Source organism: Cryptotermes secundus, unplaced genomic scaffold (genome assembly GCF_002891405.2).
Source record: "Cryptotermes secundus unplaced genomic scaffold, Csec_1.0 scaffold593, whole genome shotgun sequence".
Lineage (NCBI taxonomy): Eukaryota > Metazoa > Arthropoda > Insecta > Blattodea > Kalotermitidae > Cryptotermes > Cryptotermes secundus.
This window is the reverse complement of record NW_019739960.1, coordinates 45623-60333: the sequence shown is the minus strand read 5'-3', so window position 1 is coordinate 60333 and position 14711 is coordinate 45623. Positions and strand designations below refer to the sequence as shown.

General features: G+C 38.3%; 1 protein-coding gene across 1 annotated transcript in view; it reads left to right on the top strand.

Annotated features, from left to right (window-relative positions):
- Positions 1–12713, top strand: part of LOC111872192 (transient receptor potential cation channel protein painless) — a 30155-nt gene extending 17442 nt beyond the window's left edge. Inside the window, exon 2 of the mRNA XM_033754571.1 lies at positions 6076–12713. Within this exon, the coding sequence (XP_033610462.1) occupies positions 6081–8876 (2796 nt within the window). The 5' untranslated portion in view covers positions 6076–6080 and the 3' untranslated portion in view covers positions 8877–12713. The remainder of the gene's footprint in view (positions 1–6075) is intronic.
- The last annotated feature ends 1998 nt before the right edge of the window (positions 12714–14711 follow it).

The window sequence follows — 14711 nt, the reverse complement described above, 5'->3', positions numbered from 1 at the left end:
CTAGTCAACCTGAATGAGTCAAATGTATCGCATTTGACGATTCAGAAACTGTTTTCTGCGACGATATTGCGTTTATGGGCTTTGTATGATTCAAACTATAAAAGGGTAAACAGCATTAACCGGTTGGTCTTTGTAGTGTAGGCGCAGTATGTTTTCTGTAAGATGAGAACTGAATTCTTTAATAATAATTCAGATGAGTTTCAGGCGCTCTTTCTGCCTGCGTGTATGAAATTTCTGCTTAAATAGGGCGTGTTAAGGGCAAAAATCAGAGTAAATTATAGTACCATCATTCACGTTTATTTGCCTTGTCTTCACATACAACACGAATAAAGGCCGTTTATTATAGAGGAATAAAGCAACAGTCTGACAGGGAGAACAATCAATCTGCATGTCAAAACGATTGTCACGCACAATAGCGTATCGATTGGTTGTTATGGAGACAGTTGCCATCACAAAGTAAATACTGGCGGACACCTCAGACAGATATCAAACAACACGAAGCAATTACGGCGGCTGCACGCAATAGAGGGGTGAGTTAAATTCTGAAATCACTTTCGCACGGTTGTAAGAGAAAAGATGGATTAGGCATATAAATTCACCATGAAGGGAGACAACGACAGTAAGAAAAGTTCATGAAGTTTAGAATGATAAATATTTTTCAAACAGAAATTTATAATACAGGATACATTATGCAATAAATAAATAACAATATTTTTAAAATATAGCTGACTTTATCTATATATTTAATCTAATTTCCATCCCAGTCTTCGGTGTTTATATTCGTTGTCTGAATGTAGTGCGTTTCATATTTGGCAAGTTCGTGATGTTTTATCTTTTCTTATGATTATGGCTGAGCCTGCATGCGCTCTCACATCCGGATGTTTGATAGCGCATGTGATATGTTTTGGAACACTTACACAGTTTTATTCCGCAAAATGGGTTTCGAACACTAAGAGGATGTCTATTTTCTGGGTGTTGACAAAAACTTCTGCTTCCTTTATACGTTGGGTCAGCCCGTTTGCATTCCACGCCGTTACGTTTTATACGTGAATTATTTTATTAATTTATTAATTACTGTGGTGAGGAGATTAAGGGGTGTGCTCATTTTTTCAGCTTGTTTGGTCAAGATGGCTTCGAACCTTGTGAAGGACTCTTGCATTACTTTGATCAGTGTATATTCTTGTGTGTTGTTTGGTGTGATTGTTGGCGTTTCGATAGTATTTCTAGTTGTTTGTGCGTATGTCATTTTCGGTCGTCTTTCACTTTTCTGTGGTGTTGCAGGAATTTCATTCTCTTGTCTCGGTGTATTTGTAATATGAATGCGAAGAAAATCGTGTGCTTATGATTTCTTGATAGACTGCAGCTTCTATAGCTGGCCAGATGCGATTCTCTACAGCGTAGGCATGTAGAGTGCATTGTTCAATGCTAACTGATTTGCCACATTTCACGCATCTTGGTCTCTGTGTGCAGTACCCCTTGGTGTGGAAGTATGCTTGGCATCTCTTGCGTTGTAGTATATTACTATTTTGCTTTTGGACTATCATATTTAATGTTGTTTATTTCGCTGTTGTTCCTGCTGGTGCGATATCTAAGGAGGAGAGTGACAAGGGGTAGCCAGAAACCTCCTGCCTGATGTTCTATAAGTTTATAATTTTGCGCCCCTTTCGTTCAGTATCTTCTCTCATCAATTCCTGCTGCACCGAGTGGTGTAGATTTCTGATTACCACTCTGTACGCAAGTTGTTACCGAGACTGATGTGTGTGGAACTCGATTATTTTTCTCTTTTAGCATGTCTATTATTGTTTTGTGATATTTCTGTTTGTTCTTATCTTTACTGCTCCATTGTTGATTATTTTTAAAGTGTAGTTTGATCTGTTTATTACCTGTTCAATTGTAGCTTTTAGTCGCTGCATGTTTATGAGTCCTGGCACAAATATCAGTGGTGGTGACGGATTCTTTCTTTCGTGTTTAATATTGCCCTCGGTTTCTGCTTCTCGCATTTAATTTGAGTTTGACAGAGAATTCAAATGCATATTTTATATTTATGATTTTTTTTTATTGCTAGTGGGGTGGGACTAAGTCCCTTGTACTGCGGCCACTTCTGGCCTATTGTACCAGCCCCAGATGATAGGTGAGGGTGATTGTGGAGTAATTGGTGGAATGAAGATTGGCAGGGGAAACCGAAGTACTCGGAGAAAACCTACCCCAGCGCCACTTTGTCCACCACAAATTCCACTTGACCAGACCAGGGATCGAACCCGGACCGCCGCGGTGGGAAGCCAGCAACTAACCGCTTGAGCTATGGCGCGGTCTTTATGATTACTTATTAAATAAACTATTTATATTTATATACATATATAATGTAACCAAAGCGATCGCAGATACCGCATCACACCAATCTACAGACACGAAATCGTAAATATCGTCGTAAGATTTGTCGTTGTTAGAAATACAGAAATCGCTGAACGCGGGGAAACAGTCGTGGGTTCATCCATTACATGCATTGTACCGGAACCATTTTGTAGGAGCTCTGAAAAATAAGCAAGGTTTCGCAAATTCAATATAAAAGGATTCAGCTTCTTGTTTAGACTAGTCAGCGCCTCAAGATTCCTTAGGTTTTCGTGAATTCTATTCACTATCTTCATTGCAAAATCTCTGTAGCGTCATAAAATTTACTTAGCACTTGGCAGATGACTAGCTTTAATTGAATGCTTTAATCACAACTTCTTTTGCCGTCTCCACATAAGTTTCTTTGGGAATGCTCCATATTTTCATTTTCCTCTTGTGGATTCTCATATTTGCCAGCTGAACAAAATCAAATGGCAGCTGAGTAAGCTGTTACAGATTAACAGCTAACCCCTAGATTGTTGCAACAACTTACTCCTTTTATACATTTTTACAATGAATTACAAGAACAAAGACGTGCGATATAAAATTTAAAATATTACAATAAAATACCAGAATTCCAGTAGCTGGGATGTCACGAAACTGTTCGGTAAAAATAAATCCACTAGTTGTTACGAAAAAGAAAGCAAAAGAATGGAAAATTTATGCAAAGGCAAAGAAAACATGTTTTCTCCCATCCACACAGGGCGACCAATCACAGAGCAACTACTGAGTAGGGACAAGCAGAGGTCCACCATGGCTTTAGTCTGGTAGATGGCGGAGTCACTATTACTTACGCTTCATTTTTAATTTGTATTTAAAAACTATCACCATGTTAGGTGGATCCAATTGTCACCACAGTACGGGACGCCCTCAGGTTGCGGATGGAGGCAAGGGCCTTCAGACATGGAGCGTAGTGATGAATATATTGAATAAGCAGTCGCAGACAGCCGAAAAGTCATGGCCCTCCAGGTTTGGGGCTAACGATTCCAAAAAAAAATAAGCTTGTTAGGAAGTGTCACAATGTCCTCGGACCTGGACGGATTATTCAGATAAACAATCTAAGCTAAAGAAAATGGACATAAGATTTGGTATGTGGGATGTAAAATGTCTGTATAAGGCGGGTTTCCTCATGACAAGTGCAAAAGAAATATCAAAATATGTATAAGTTAGATTACAGGAGGTCAGATGGGACAAAGGTAGCACTGAACCAGCAGGTGAATACACATGTTTCTATGGAAAGGGGACTAACCACCATGAATAAGGTATATTTTTTTTTTTTGCAAATAAGAGAATCGTGTCAGCAGTTATGAGGGTACAGTTTGTTAGAGATACATAATACTAAGAGAAGTGAAATTTGTTCTTGTAGAGTTTAGAACGCAAAGCATAAGCAAGAATATTAGAGACATATACACAAGAATAAATTAATCTGAGAGGGGTTACCAACCTATGAACTTTTGTATTTTTTACATAAGCAATTTTAAAATTATATGATTAATAGTGTTATATCCATTTTATGATTGCAGTTAAATGGTAGATTTTTGTTGATATGTATTTGCCTGATGATGGCCGATAGTGGCCGAAACATGCAGCAAAGCCACAGCTGTACGCTGACTTTGATGTTTTACTATTTGCTGTGTTGTGACGGTTCATTAAAGAGTTGTATAATGGTGATGTGCTTGCAAATTCCCACAAAATTTTGAATATGGGGAAAGAACTACTTCTCTCAGTATGTAGGGTCAATGATGTTAGGTAGACAGAAATACATACAGCTGAGTCATTAGTACCTCATCATAGCCTTTCTGTGGTTTAAATTTCTATTGCATAGTTCTAAAGTTATAAATCACTAGGCAATGATCAAATTCTGGCAGAACTTATTCAAGCAGGAGGTGAGATATTACAGTCTGAGATCCATAAACTCATTAATTCAGTTTGAAATGAAAAAGACTTGCCTGATCAGTGGAAGGACTTTATTATTGTATCAATTCTAATGAAGAGCAATAAAATTGACTATAGTTACTATCGTGGGCTATTACTGCTATCAACTTCATACAAAATTTTATGCAATATTCTTCTCTCAAGGTTAAGTCCATATATAGATAAAATTACTGGGGATCATCAGTGTAGGTTTTGATGTATCAGATTAACCACTGATCAGATATTTTGCATTTGTCAGATACTGGAGAAAAAATGGGAGTACGATGAGACAGTATTCTGCTATTCTTAGACTTCAAGAAAGCGTATGATTGAGTTAGTATGGAAGTATTGTACAATATCCTTAAAGAGTTTATGGTATTCATGAAACTGGTTAGGCTGATTAAAATGTGTTTAAATAAAATGCATAGTGAAGTCCATATAGGTAAATATTTGCCTCATAATTTTCCTATCCAAAATGATCTAAAACAAGGTCATACTCTTTGCCACTGTTTGTAACTTTACTGTAGAATATGCCATTTGGAAGGTCATGAAAAACGAGGTAGGACTGAAATTAAACAGGACACATCAGCTGTTGGTCTATGCTCATGATGTGAATCTACTGGGTGATAATGTAGATACCATAAAGAAAAAAAGCAGAAGCTTTAACTGATGCTAGTAAGGAGGTTGGTCTAGAAGTAAACACAGAGAAAACTAAGTATATGTTACTGTCTCGTCATCAAAATGCAGGGCAAAATCATGATATAAAGATAGGAAACAGATGCTTCGAAAATGTGGCACAGTTCAGATATTTGAGAAAGATGATAACAAATGAAAACTTGATTCAGGGGGAAATTAAGAGGAGATTGAACTCGGGTAATGCTTGCTACCATTCAGTCCAGCACCTTTTGTCTTCTTGTCTGCTGTCTAAAAACATAAAAATTAGAATATACAATCTATAATTTTTCCTGTGGTTCTGTATGGGTGTGAAACTTGGTCTCTGATGTTAAGGGAGGAACATTGACTGAGGGTGTTTGAGAGTGGCGTGCTGTGGAGAATATTTCAACTGAAAAGAGATGAAGTGATGGGAGGTTGGAGAAAACTGAATAAGGTAGAGCTTCATAACCTGTACTCTTTGCCAAGTATAATTAGAATGATCTAGTCAAGGAGGATGCTACGGGCAGGACATGTAGCATGAATGGAGGCAAAGAGGAATGCCCATAGGTTATTGGTAGTAAAGCCAGAAGGAATGAGTCCACTAGGATGACCAAGATGTAGGTGGGTGGATAACATTAAAATGGATCTTAGAGAGACAGCATGGGGTTGTATGGACTGGATTGATCTCGCTGAGAATATGGGACCATTGGAAGGATCTTATGAACACAATAATGAACCTTCGGGTTGCATAAAATCTGGGAAGTTCTTGAATAGCTGCACAACTGGCGGTTTCTCAGGTAGGCCCAGCACCATGAAGTTAGTTATTTGACAACTAGCACCACGTAGCAACCAGCCTCAGTCTCCCTTACTGTATTCTTCACAATGATCAAATCAATGAGGTTCTGATGAGCTGACAATTTAGCATGAGTGTGGGAGATGAGATGTTATGCTACAGTTCCATAATTTTTCTAGATGGGTCTAGTAAAATGAGGTAACAGCCTGTCACTTTGTCACAATTGAGGCAAGTCTACTGTAGCATAAAGTTTCCGCCGGATTACCTACATATTAAAATGTTCATCATTTACAATGTACATTTGGAAATATTCTTTCTCTTTTTAGGAACCATGTCCAAAAATAGGGATGCATGCAGTGTATGCATGCCACCAGATTTTCAAGCACAGCTACTCACAGCTCTCAAGGACAGGGACATGATCCTTTTCAGTAGTCTTCTACAGCAATGTAATGCAGATGGCAAGAAGGTCGTAAACCCTGACCATCCATATGGTGATCCTCATTATGCCACATGTTTGTATATGGCTTGTAAGGAACATGACTCTGAAGAGTTCATAGTAGCCTTGCTGGCTGCTGGTGCAGATCCCAATCATGTGAATCCCATTCGTAACAAAGCGCCTTTGCATGTCGCAACTGAACATGGCAACTATAGAGCAATAGCTGTATTGCTGCAAGACAGCAGAACTGATGTCAACATCCAGGACAACTTTGGCTGCACAGCTTTGCACACAGCAGCCAAGCATTTCATGAAGAACAGAGATGACATGGAGAGATGTATTGCACTTCTTATGGCCAAGTCTAATATACAGATCAACAAGCATAACCGAAAAGGACGCACAGCAGTGCATGAAGCACTTCTAGGACATTGTAAACTTGCTGTTGAAGCTATTCTGAGATATGGTAAATTTAATGTTGCGATTGAAAACAGAGACACACAAAGTGGAAAAACAATACGAGAACTCATACAAGAAAAGTTCCCTGATATATACCTGCCTTCACCAAAGTCAGTAGAACTTTCAGAAGAGGAAGATACAGAGGTCACTACTTTGTTTGAATATCTGTACTTCAAAAAATATCATGATTTTAAATCAAAGTTTGAGACAACTGATAAAAAAGCACTAATAAATGCTGATGATGGAAAATTTACATTCCTGCAGTATGCTTGTCATCATGGTCTGTGTGATATAGCAAAGTTCTTGTTGTCCAACGGCGCTGATCCTGATGCCACAGTACCTACCAATAGGAAGCCTCCAATATTTCATGCATGTTCAGGTGGATTCTATGACATCCTGCTGTTGTTATCAGAATACAAGGCAAAGGTTGAAACAGTTGACAGTAAAACATTACTCCATGCTGTGGTGAAAGGTAAAGATCTAAAACCAGCCCATGGCAGTGACTACCGAAAATGCTTTAAACTGCTCTTGGAAAGGAAAGAGAGTTTAAAACTCGAAATTAATGCCACAGATATTAATGGGAACACTGCCTTGCATTATGCAGTCAAAGAAGAAGACCAGCACTATGCCAGAGCTTTGCTTCAGAATGGGGCATATGTTGGGCTTGAGAACCATTTTGGTTATCCACCTCTAGCTGACATTGATCCAGTAACTTTAAGAAGCTTCCTAGATGACTGTTTAGAAAGCAATGGCAAGTTCAGGAGAGATGACAAATATGAACTAACATTTAAATATGGATTCCTTGAACCACCCACAAATGAATGTAGTGTACAGTATTTCCAGTCTCAAGAAAGTGGCCAACTGGGCAGATCAAGCACAGACTCACATAAACCTGTTCCTGAGCTGTATCCACTCCATTATATCAGCAAGTCTCAAGACCTCAGGCCACTCCTTACGCATCCTGTGCTACTCAGTTTCCTGCACCTCAAGTGGAACCACTTCCGAATCTTCTTCTACACTAACCTCATATTTTACGCAGTATTTGTGGGCTTGCTGACACTTCACATTCTCGGAGACTGTTCAGAAAAACCTGGAAACACCTCGAACCCACAAATAATTTTACATGACAGAACAAAGCATACAGGTATACAGTGGATACTGCTGGTCATTCTCTTGGTAGGCCTTATGCTACGAGAACTGTTCCAAATGGTTGTGTCACCCAAAAGGTACTTCTGTGGCTTTGAGAATTGCATTGAGCTGCTCTTGATTATATCCACACTCATTATTCTGTCTAAGGAAGGGAGTGAGTGTGCCCGGTCTCTTGATGCCATTGCAATACTACTTGCTTGGACTGAAATGTTCCTCCAGATTGGTCACATCCATGTGCTGTCCACATACAATGAGATGATGCGTAGAGTTCTGTGCAATTACTTAAAATTCTTGGTATGGGATGTTTTCCTCATCATTGCTTTTGCTCTTGGATTTTATTCACTCTTTCATGATAGAATAACATCTGGACAGAATGGCACTGAAGACAATTTCTTTCAGCAACCTTCTATGTCTATATTCAGAACACTTATAATGCTAATGGGTGAATTTGATATCTCCAGTGTACCATTTGATCTTGTGCCTGGTCTGAGTTATGTAATATTTCTTTTCTTCGTGCTTTTAGTACCCTTAGTCATGGTGAACCTGCTCAATGGCCTGGCAGTAAGTGACACACAGGCCATTAAAAATGATGCACAACTAGTTAGCATTGAATCCATGATTGAAACAATATTTTATTTTGAAACCATGCTCTTAGGGGATCCCTTGTCTTGCCCTTGTCCAGTGGGAGCAAAATATCAGTGCTGCTGTTGGCCAAAATACATTCACCCCAACCTCATGTGTGTACAGAACTTATTCAAGAATGTATTTATTTTTCCAAATTCATTGCCCAACAATGAATTTAAGGTATTTCCTAATCTGGGCCAGAGAATTATCATCTTCCCTAGTACAGTTTTTCCAAAGAAGAAAACAGACTGTGATATGGCCACAGAGATGGATTGCTATGGACTTCCTGGAGGCTGCTGTAAGATGGACAGCAGTGTTATGAAATCTGCCATGGATATTATTGACAGGAAGTCAGAAGTATCAGAGAAACAACTGACAGACAGACTGGACAATATAGAGAAACAGGTTCAAGCCCTTCAGGAGAGTTTGAATGGATGGTTTAACCAGGGTGATGATGAGTGACAATTATTGCATAAACTCATATATCTTAACAGGACTTAATAATATAATTAAATCAGAATTATGGTTCAATATAATTCCCACTGCAGAAAAACAAAACTGGTCTTTGCTTTGAGATGAGCAGTCTTTGTTTTTTTCGGTATGTTGTGAATTATTGCATGGACTTCTTCCCAAGGAATATAAGGACTAAAATATGGAAATCAGCAGTTTTGTTTCTGTAAGATTCAAACTTGGTCTGTTATCCTAAGAGATGAACGTATACTAAGGGTGTTTGGGAACAGAGTGCTAGGAAAAACTGAGGATCTTCCTAATTCATACTGTTCACATTTTTTAGCTGATAAAATGAAAGATGATGAAATGAGCATGGAATGCAGCACAAATGGGAAAGATAAGAAACACATAAAATTATATTCAGAAACATGTAGGAAAGGAACCACTTAGGACACCTTGGTGTAGGTAAGGGAATAATATTAAAATTGACGTATTTTTCCATGTCATAAACAAGCTAGATGGTCTTATAATGCAGGCTTCTTTCATGTTTATGTATGGTCTGAGAAAAAACTGTCTGCCATGTATTTGGTATATTGGGCCATTTGCAACCTCCCACAAACTGAATTTATTTTATCACAGATGTCTGTTAGTTGTAGGGGCCAAGATGTAAGTAGTATTATTACAAATGCACACTGTTGGTTAGATGGACCTAAAGTTTTCTCATTTAAATCCATCGTTCAGTGAATATGATCTGGTGCTGCCTGAAAACCAGACTATAAGATGTCCATCACTGGTCAACAGCTAGCAATTGCTGGCCTGGAAATGAAAGTCTAACAGTGGGATTTCCACTGTTACAAATGAATTGTTTGAGACAGACACATATTCCCATCACAACACGAGATTCCTTGCATAGCAGCAGGCGAAATTAACCCTTCGACAAGGTATTCCCTATTCTGTCTGAGTGCAGGATATAAGAGTCCATATCTGACTACAGCAGCAGAGTTTCGTATCTGATGAGAACTAAGGACAGTTGAGCTACAACCAGAAGACACTTCACTAAGATTAGTGGTGCAAGAGTGTTGTAACATTGAAGAAGAAACGTCCAAAGACATTGTAAGTGGGAATAACTGTACTTGTAAATGTAAAAGTGACTGTCCAATAAACGTATTTGCCAAATCCAAGACCACGCACAAATTTCTTGTCAAATTACCTAGCAAACTCACAACAGTATGTATGGAGCTATATATCCACTTCCCATACAAACCTGGTCTCTTACCCATGATCTTACAGTTCAGCTGTGGCGTGTGGCATATATATATATATATATATATATATATATATATAATTCACACACCCAAACCTTGGACATCACTGATATGGCAAAAGAGATCACATTTTTAACACATATCTACTTTGTAATTCAGTCCACAGAAATTCAACAATACAGCATTTATGGTGACTATCAAAAAACCCTACAGTAGCCCTAGGAAACAGACATGTGGCTTTGAAACAACCCTGGATAGATTCTAACACAACATCAATTTGCAGGACAGTTAGGCCAGACTCATCTTCAGAATGCTTTTCTGGAAAGAGCAATAAAGGGATTTAAAGACTGCTATGTTGCCTTTCAACAAACTTGTTTAAAAATCACAAGTTTTTTGTTAATGAAACTCAAACTTTGAGCCTGGACAATTTAGCATCAACTTCTGATTTAAACTTGACACATATTCTTCAGCCACTCAAGAAAATTGATATAAATACATCCACCCAAAAGCTGGTGTTTGTTTAAGCTTTCTGATGTCAGACCATTGCTTACATTGCCAAAGATAATAAACACAAGGCTTAAAAAATCATAAACAATTCTGTTTACAGAAATAAATTACATGAAACCAATCCAGCCCCACTGCAACGAAAATTATGAAATCAAGATGTGGCACGAGAAGTCTGCCAACTGCTCATTTACAGTAATGAAGTATCAAGAACTGGACTCAAAGTTATACAGTTTGAACTACTAACAGTGTCACCAAATAAACCATAAATAAAAGAAACATGAAGATATTAAGAGGAAATCAAGAAAAAAAAGCACTACAATTAAACAAGTTTATCTAGTAGTTCCTGACACGGATCTGAAGAACCAATCTTTGTTGATACTGATGATAAATGTGGTCATAGTGAATCCAGAGCACTTGGTCTTTAAGACCCTGCCTGACCATACTGTGGCCTGTAATTATATTTGAAGATGGTCTGGTAGACCATGAACAGGTTCCCTTGGCATTACTCTGGAGTGTCCTGCAGAAAACATTGAAAATAAATCTTTAAGGGTACTATCTTCTCAGTTGTATTGTCATGTAGTCTTGTAGAAGTCCACCAACATTCTAACTCCACCTTCTTGGTCAAGGAATACAGCAAGCAAGAAGCAGGTGGCAAACAGAGCATATGAATAGTACTATCTTCTGGTATGTAATGCCACATAGTCTGGTAGAAGTGCACCAATGTTCTGCCTTTATCTCCATGGACAAAGGGCAAGCCAAGCAAGAAACTACCAAGAAGTAGACAGCAGGAGAGGAGAGTATCATCTTCTGGGATGTAGCACCGAGTAGTTGCAGAAGTCAACTCTAATTTCAGAGAAATGTACTGCCTCCTTCTTCATAGTCCAAGAACCCAAGTATGAAGCCAGCAAGAAACGTTCTGTGGCATTCTATTTCTGTTAGGTTTGAATGCCCTACAACTGGTTTTCTTTTTTCTCAGATTGCTGAATAAGTCAGGCAACCAAAAGAAGCTGTTCATATATAGCACCTCAACATCCTTCAATCTTTTCTGTCACTTGTTCTTCAGTTAGTTGCAAATGTTGCCATATCTGCAGTCATCTGAGTCTTCTCCATAGCTATGCAGACATCCACATAATATGCGGAGCCAGACATGTCCCATAACTTAGAAATCTTTATTCTGCATACAGGTGTTCCTTGGGTATCTAATGTTTGAAAATTTTCCTCCCCTTGAAAAGAAATATGACATCATCCACAGCCAGATGCTCAAAAGGAGTGTTACATTTTAAATATGCAGGATCCAGCATGTCAAAAAAATGTCTTAATTTCAACAGTGTGTCATAGTTCGTGTGATTATTGTCAAGATCACTGCCATTATTTGAAATGTGACTAAATCCATGAATGTGAGGGAATTTTGTCACTCTCACTGTCTTGCCATAAAAGGGCAAAAAGATTTATTCAGTAATCAACCAAAAGTCTTTTAGGTTGTCATAATCTTCATGTCCCCATTTCAATAATAATGACCGGAAAAAGAAACATTTCAGATACAGTGATATCAGATAATAAACAAGAAAGTACAAGTACTGGTAGTATCAATTAGTCTATTTCACCAGCACAGTAATAACAAGTGCAAAATATAACCTGAAAACACTGTATAGAGCTGAGTCTTTATTTATTTATGGTGCAATATTCTGCTTTACCAGCCATATTACTAATGGATTGATGGATATTGTTGTCTGACACCCCTAAACAGTGCAAGTAGTATTGGAATAAACACATTAGAACTCGTATGTGTTGCCGTTGTGGATACAAGTATCTGACTGGCCCCTTGGTTTGCCATCAGTCATACCCTTCTTGGCAGGGTCAAAATGGAGATTGTTCCATCTGGTCATCTTTCTCCTTGTCTGTTTGGTCAGAGTTTTCCTCAGTTGCCTCTGATTTGCTGTTAGAAGTACTCAGTCTTGTGTTTGTCCAGGAGCTGTACTTTGAAGCTCGTGATGGCATGCCCTTATAGTGTGAAATCAGAGATAAGAAGCTCAAAGCATGGGTTAGAATGAGCTGACACTGATTGCTTCCTGTCTCAGGAAACCCTAATGATTGAGTTATATTTATGTTTGATGACCTAATTTGACTGGCTAGCAGTCCCAAACATGGGTGGGAGGAAGCAGTGGTGATAATTAACATACATGAAATGTACATCTTTCACTGAAAGCTTCTGGCACTTTTCAGAGCTAAATATAAATTAAAATGGAAATGAACATGTGAAAATAGAAGTGTAAACTAAGTGCATATATACAGGCACTATATTTCAAAACTTTGAAAGGATAAAAATGGATTAGTTCTTAATATTCATGTTTTTAACATTGAAAACGTTATTATATGAGGGTGCAAATAAAATGAAACTGTTATTAACAGAAAATGTAACAATTTGTAATTATTGGTACCTTCACTGCTAAGTAACCAAGTTCTATTGTTGACTTCATTACCATGGAAATGTGCACAGCAAAGCATGTAGAAGAATCTGGACATATTGTGAGTCAAATGTTATTGAATGCAAGCTATATGACTAGTGGATGATGCAATATTATAGGCAAGTTGGCATCGTATGACATCATGCACTGATAAGATGTCTGCTGGAATGAAGCCACAAGTAACAGAAAGTGTAACAATGAAGCCGCAAGTAACACTTAGCATAACACTTGTGCAACCTCTTACATAACCGCTCATAACTCAAGACCTACAGTGTATCTTATATTAAAAGTTATTTGTAAATGAAAGAATAAAGACTGATATATCCAAAAATGATGTTAATTTTATTCCCAAAATAAAATTGTACATTGTTTAAACAATGACCCAAAATATGTAATAATTTTCCTAATTTTACAGACTTTCAACTGCCTGCCATGGATAAACTGTAAGAGCTTCTAAAAAATGCAATCCATTTTGGTCCATCACTTATGGTTTAGGAGTTATGACCACTTGTTTCTAACAAATATGGATATTCAATTTCTCTGCTTAGTCACGTATTCTGGTAATGCAAGTATTTCATGGGTTCCACATTAGATTGACTTATTGACCACCTCTGTGGTCTAGTGGTTAGAGTGCCTGGCTACAGATCCAGAGGTCTGGGTTCGATTCCCGGCGCTTCCAGATTTAAAGGTCGCGCCATAGCTCAATCAGTTAGTCGGTGGCTTCCCACCGCGGTGGCCCAGGTTCCATCCTGGGTCTGGTCAAGTTGGATTTGTGGTGGACAAAGTGGCACTGGGGCAGGTTTCCTCCGAGTACTTTGGTTTCCCCTGCCAATCTTCATTCCACCAATTGCTCCACAATCACCCTCACTTATCATCTGGGGCTGGTACAATAGGCCAGAAGTGGCTGCAGTACAAGGGACTTAGTCCCATCCCACTAGCAATAAAATAAATTGACTTGTTGGATATTCACCAGGTGGAACTACAATTAGTTATAACATAATCTTACTGTAACTATAACGCTTTGTAACTATGAACAATAACACTCTAAATGTTACTGTAACTACACTTCTGTTGAATTCTGTCTGCCTGAGGTAGGTTCTGGTCAAATCGTAAGGAGATCACCTACTTCGCTAGTATACTTATTGTGTTCCTAGCCGTTACTGTGTTTTGGAGGTTTGTCGTCATGGATATCAGGTTTTAATCAGTTAAATTCACACTGCATGTATCAAAACTCTAGTAAACAATGTTCTATAGTTGACTGTGTTACCTAAGAAACATGTGTTTACAAGCTGTTGCCTAGCTATTCATGATACACATGTAATTTTCCTAATTTTACAGACTTCTAACCACCTGCCACGGCCATTTCAATATTCCTCCTGTGAACCATGGTTCCCCAATCATTTTTATTTGAAGCATATGGCTTTAAGCATGCAATAAATACAACTTATTTTCAGAAACACTGCGTTTCAGACATTTAAGGCCATTTAAAAAACCAGGCCATCAGCTAGTACACTGGAGCATGAAATATCATCTCTTAAAAGATAACGAAAAATTGTGTCCTGTTGAATGAGCTGGTGATGCTGAAAACAAGTTCTTCATGTGTGCTGTAG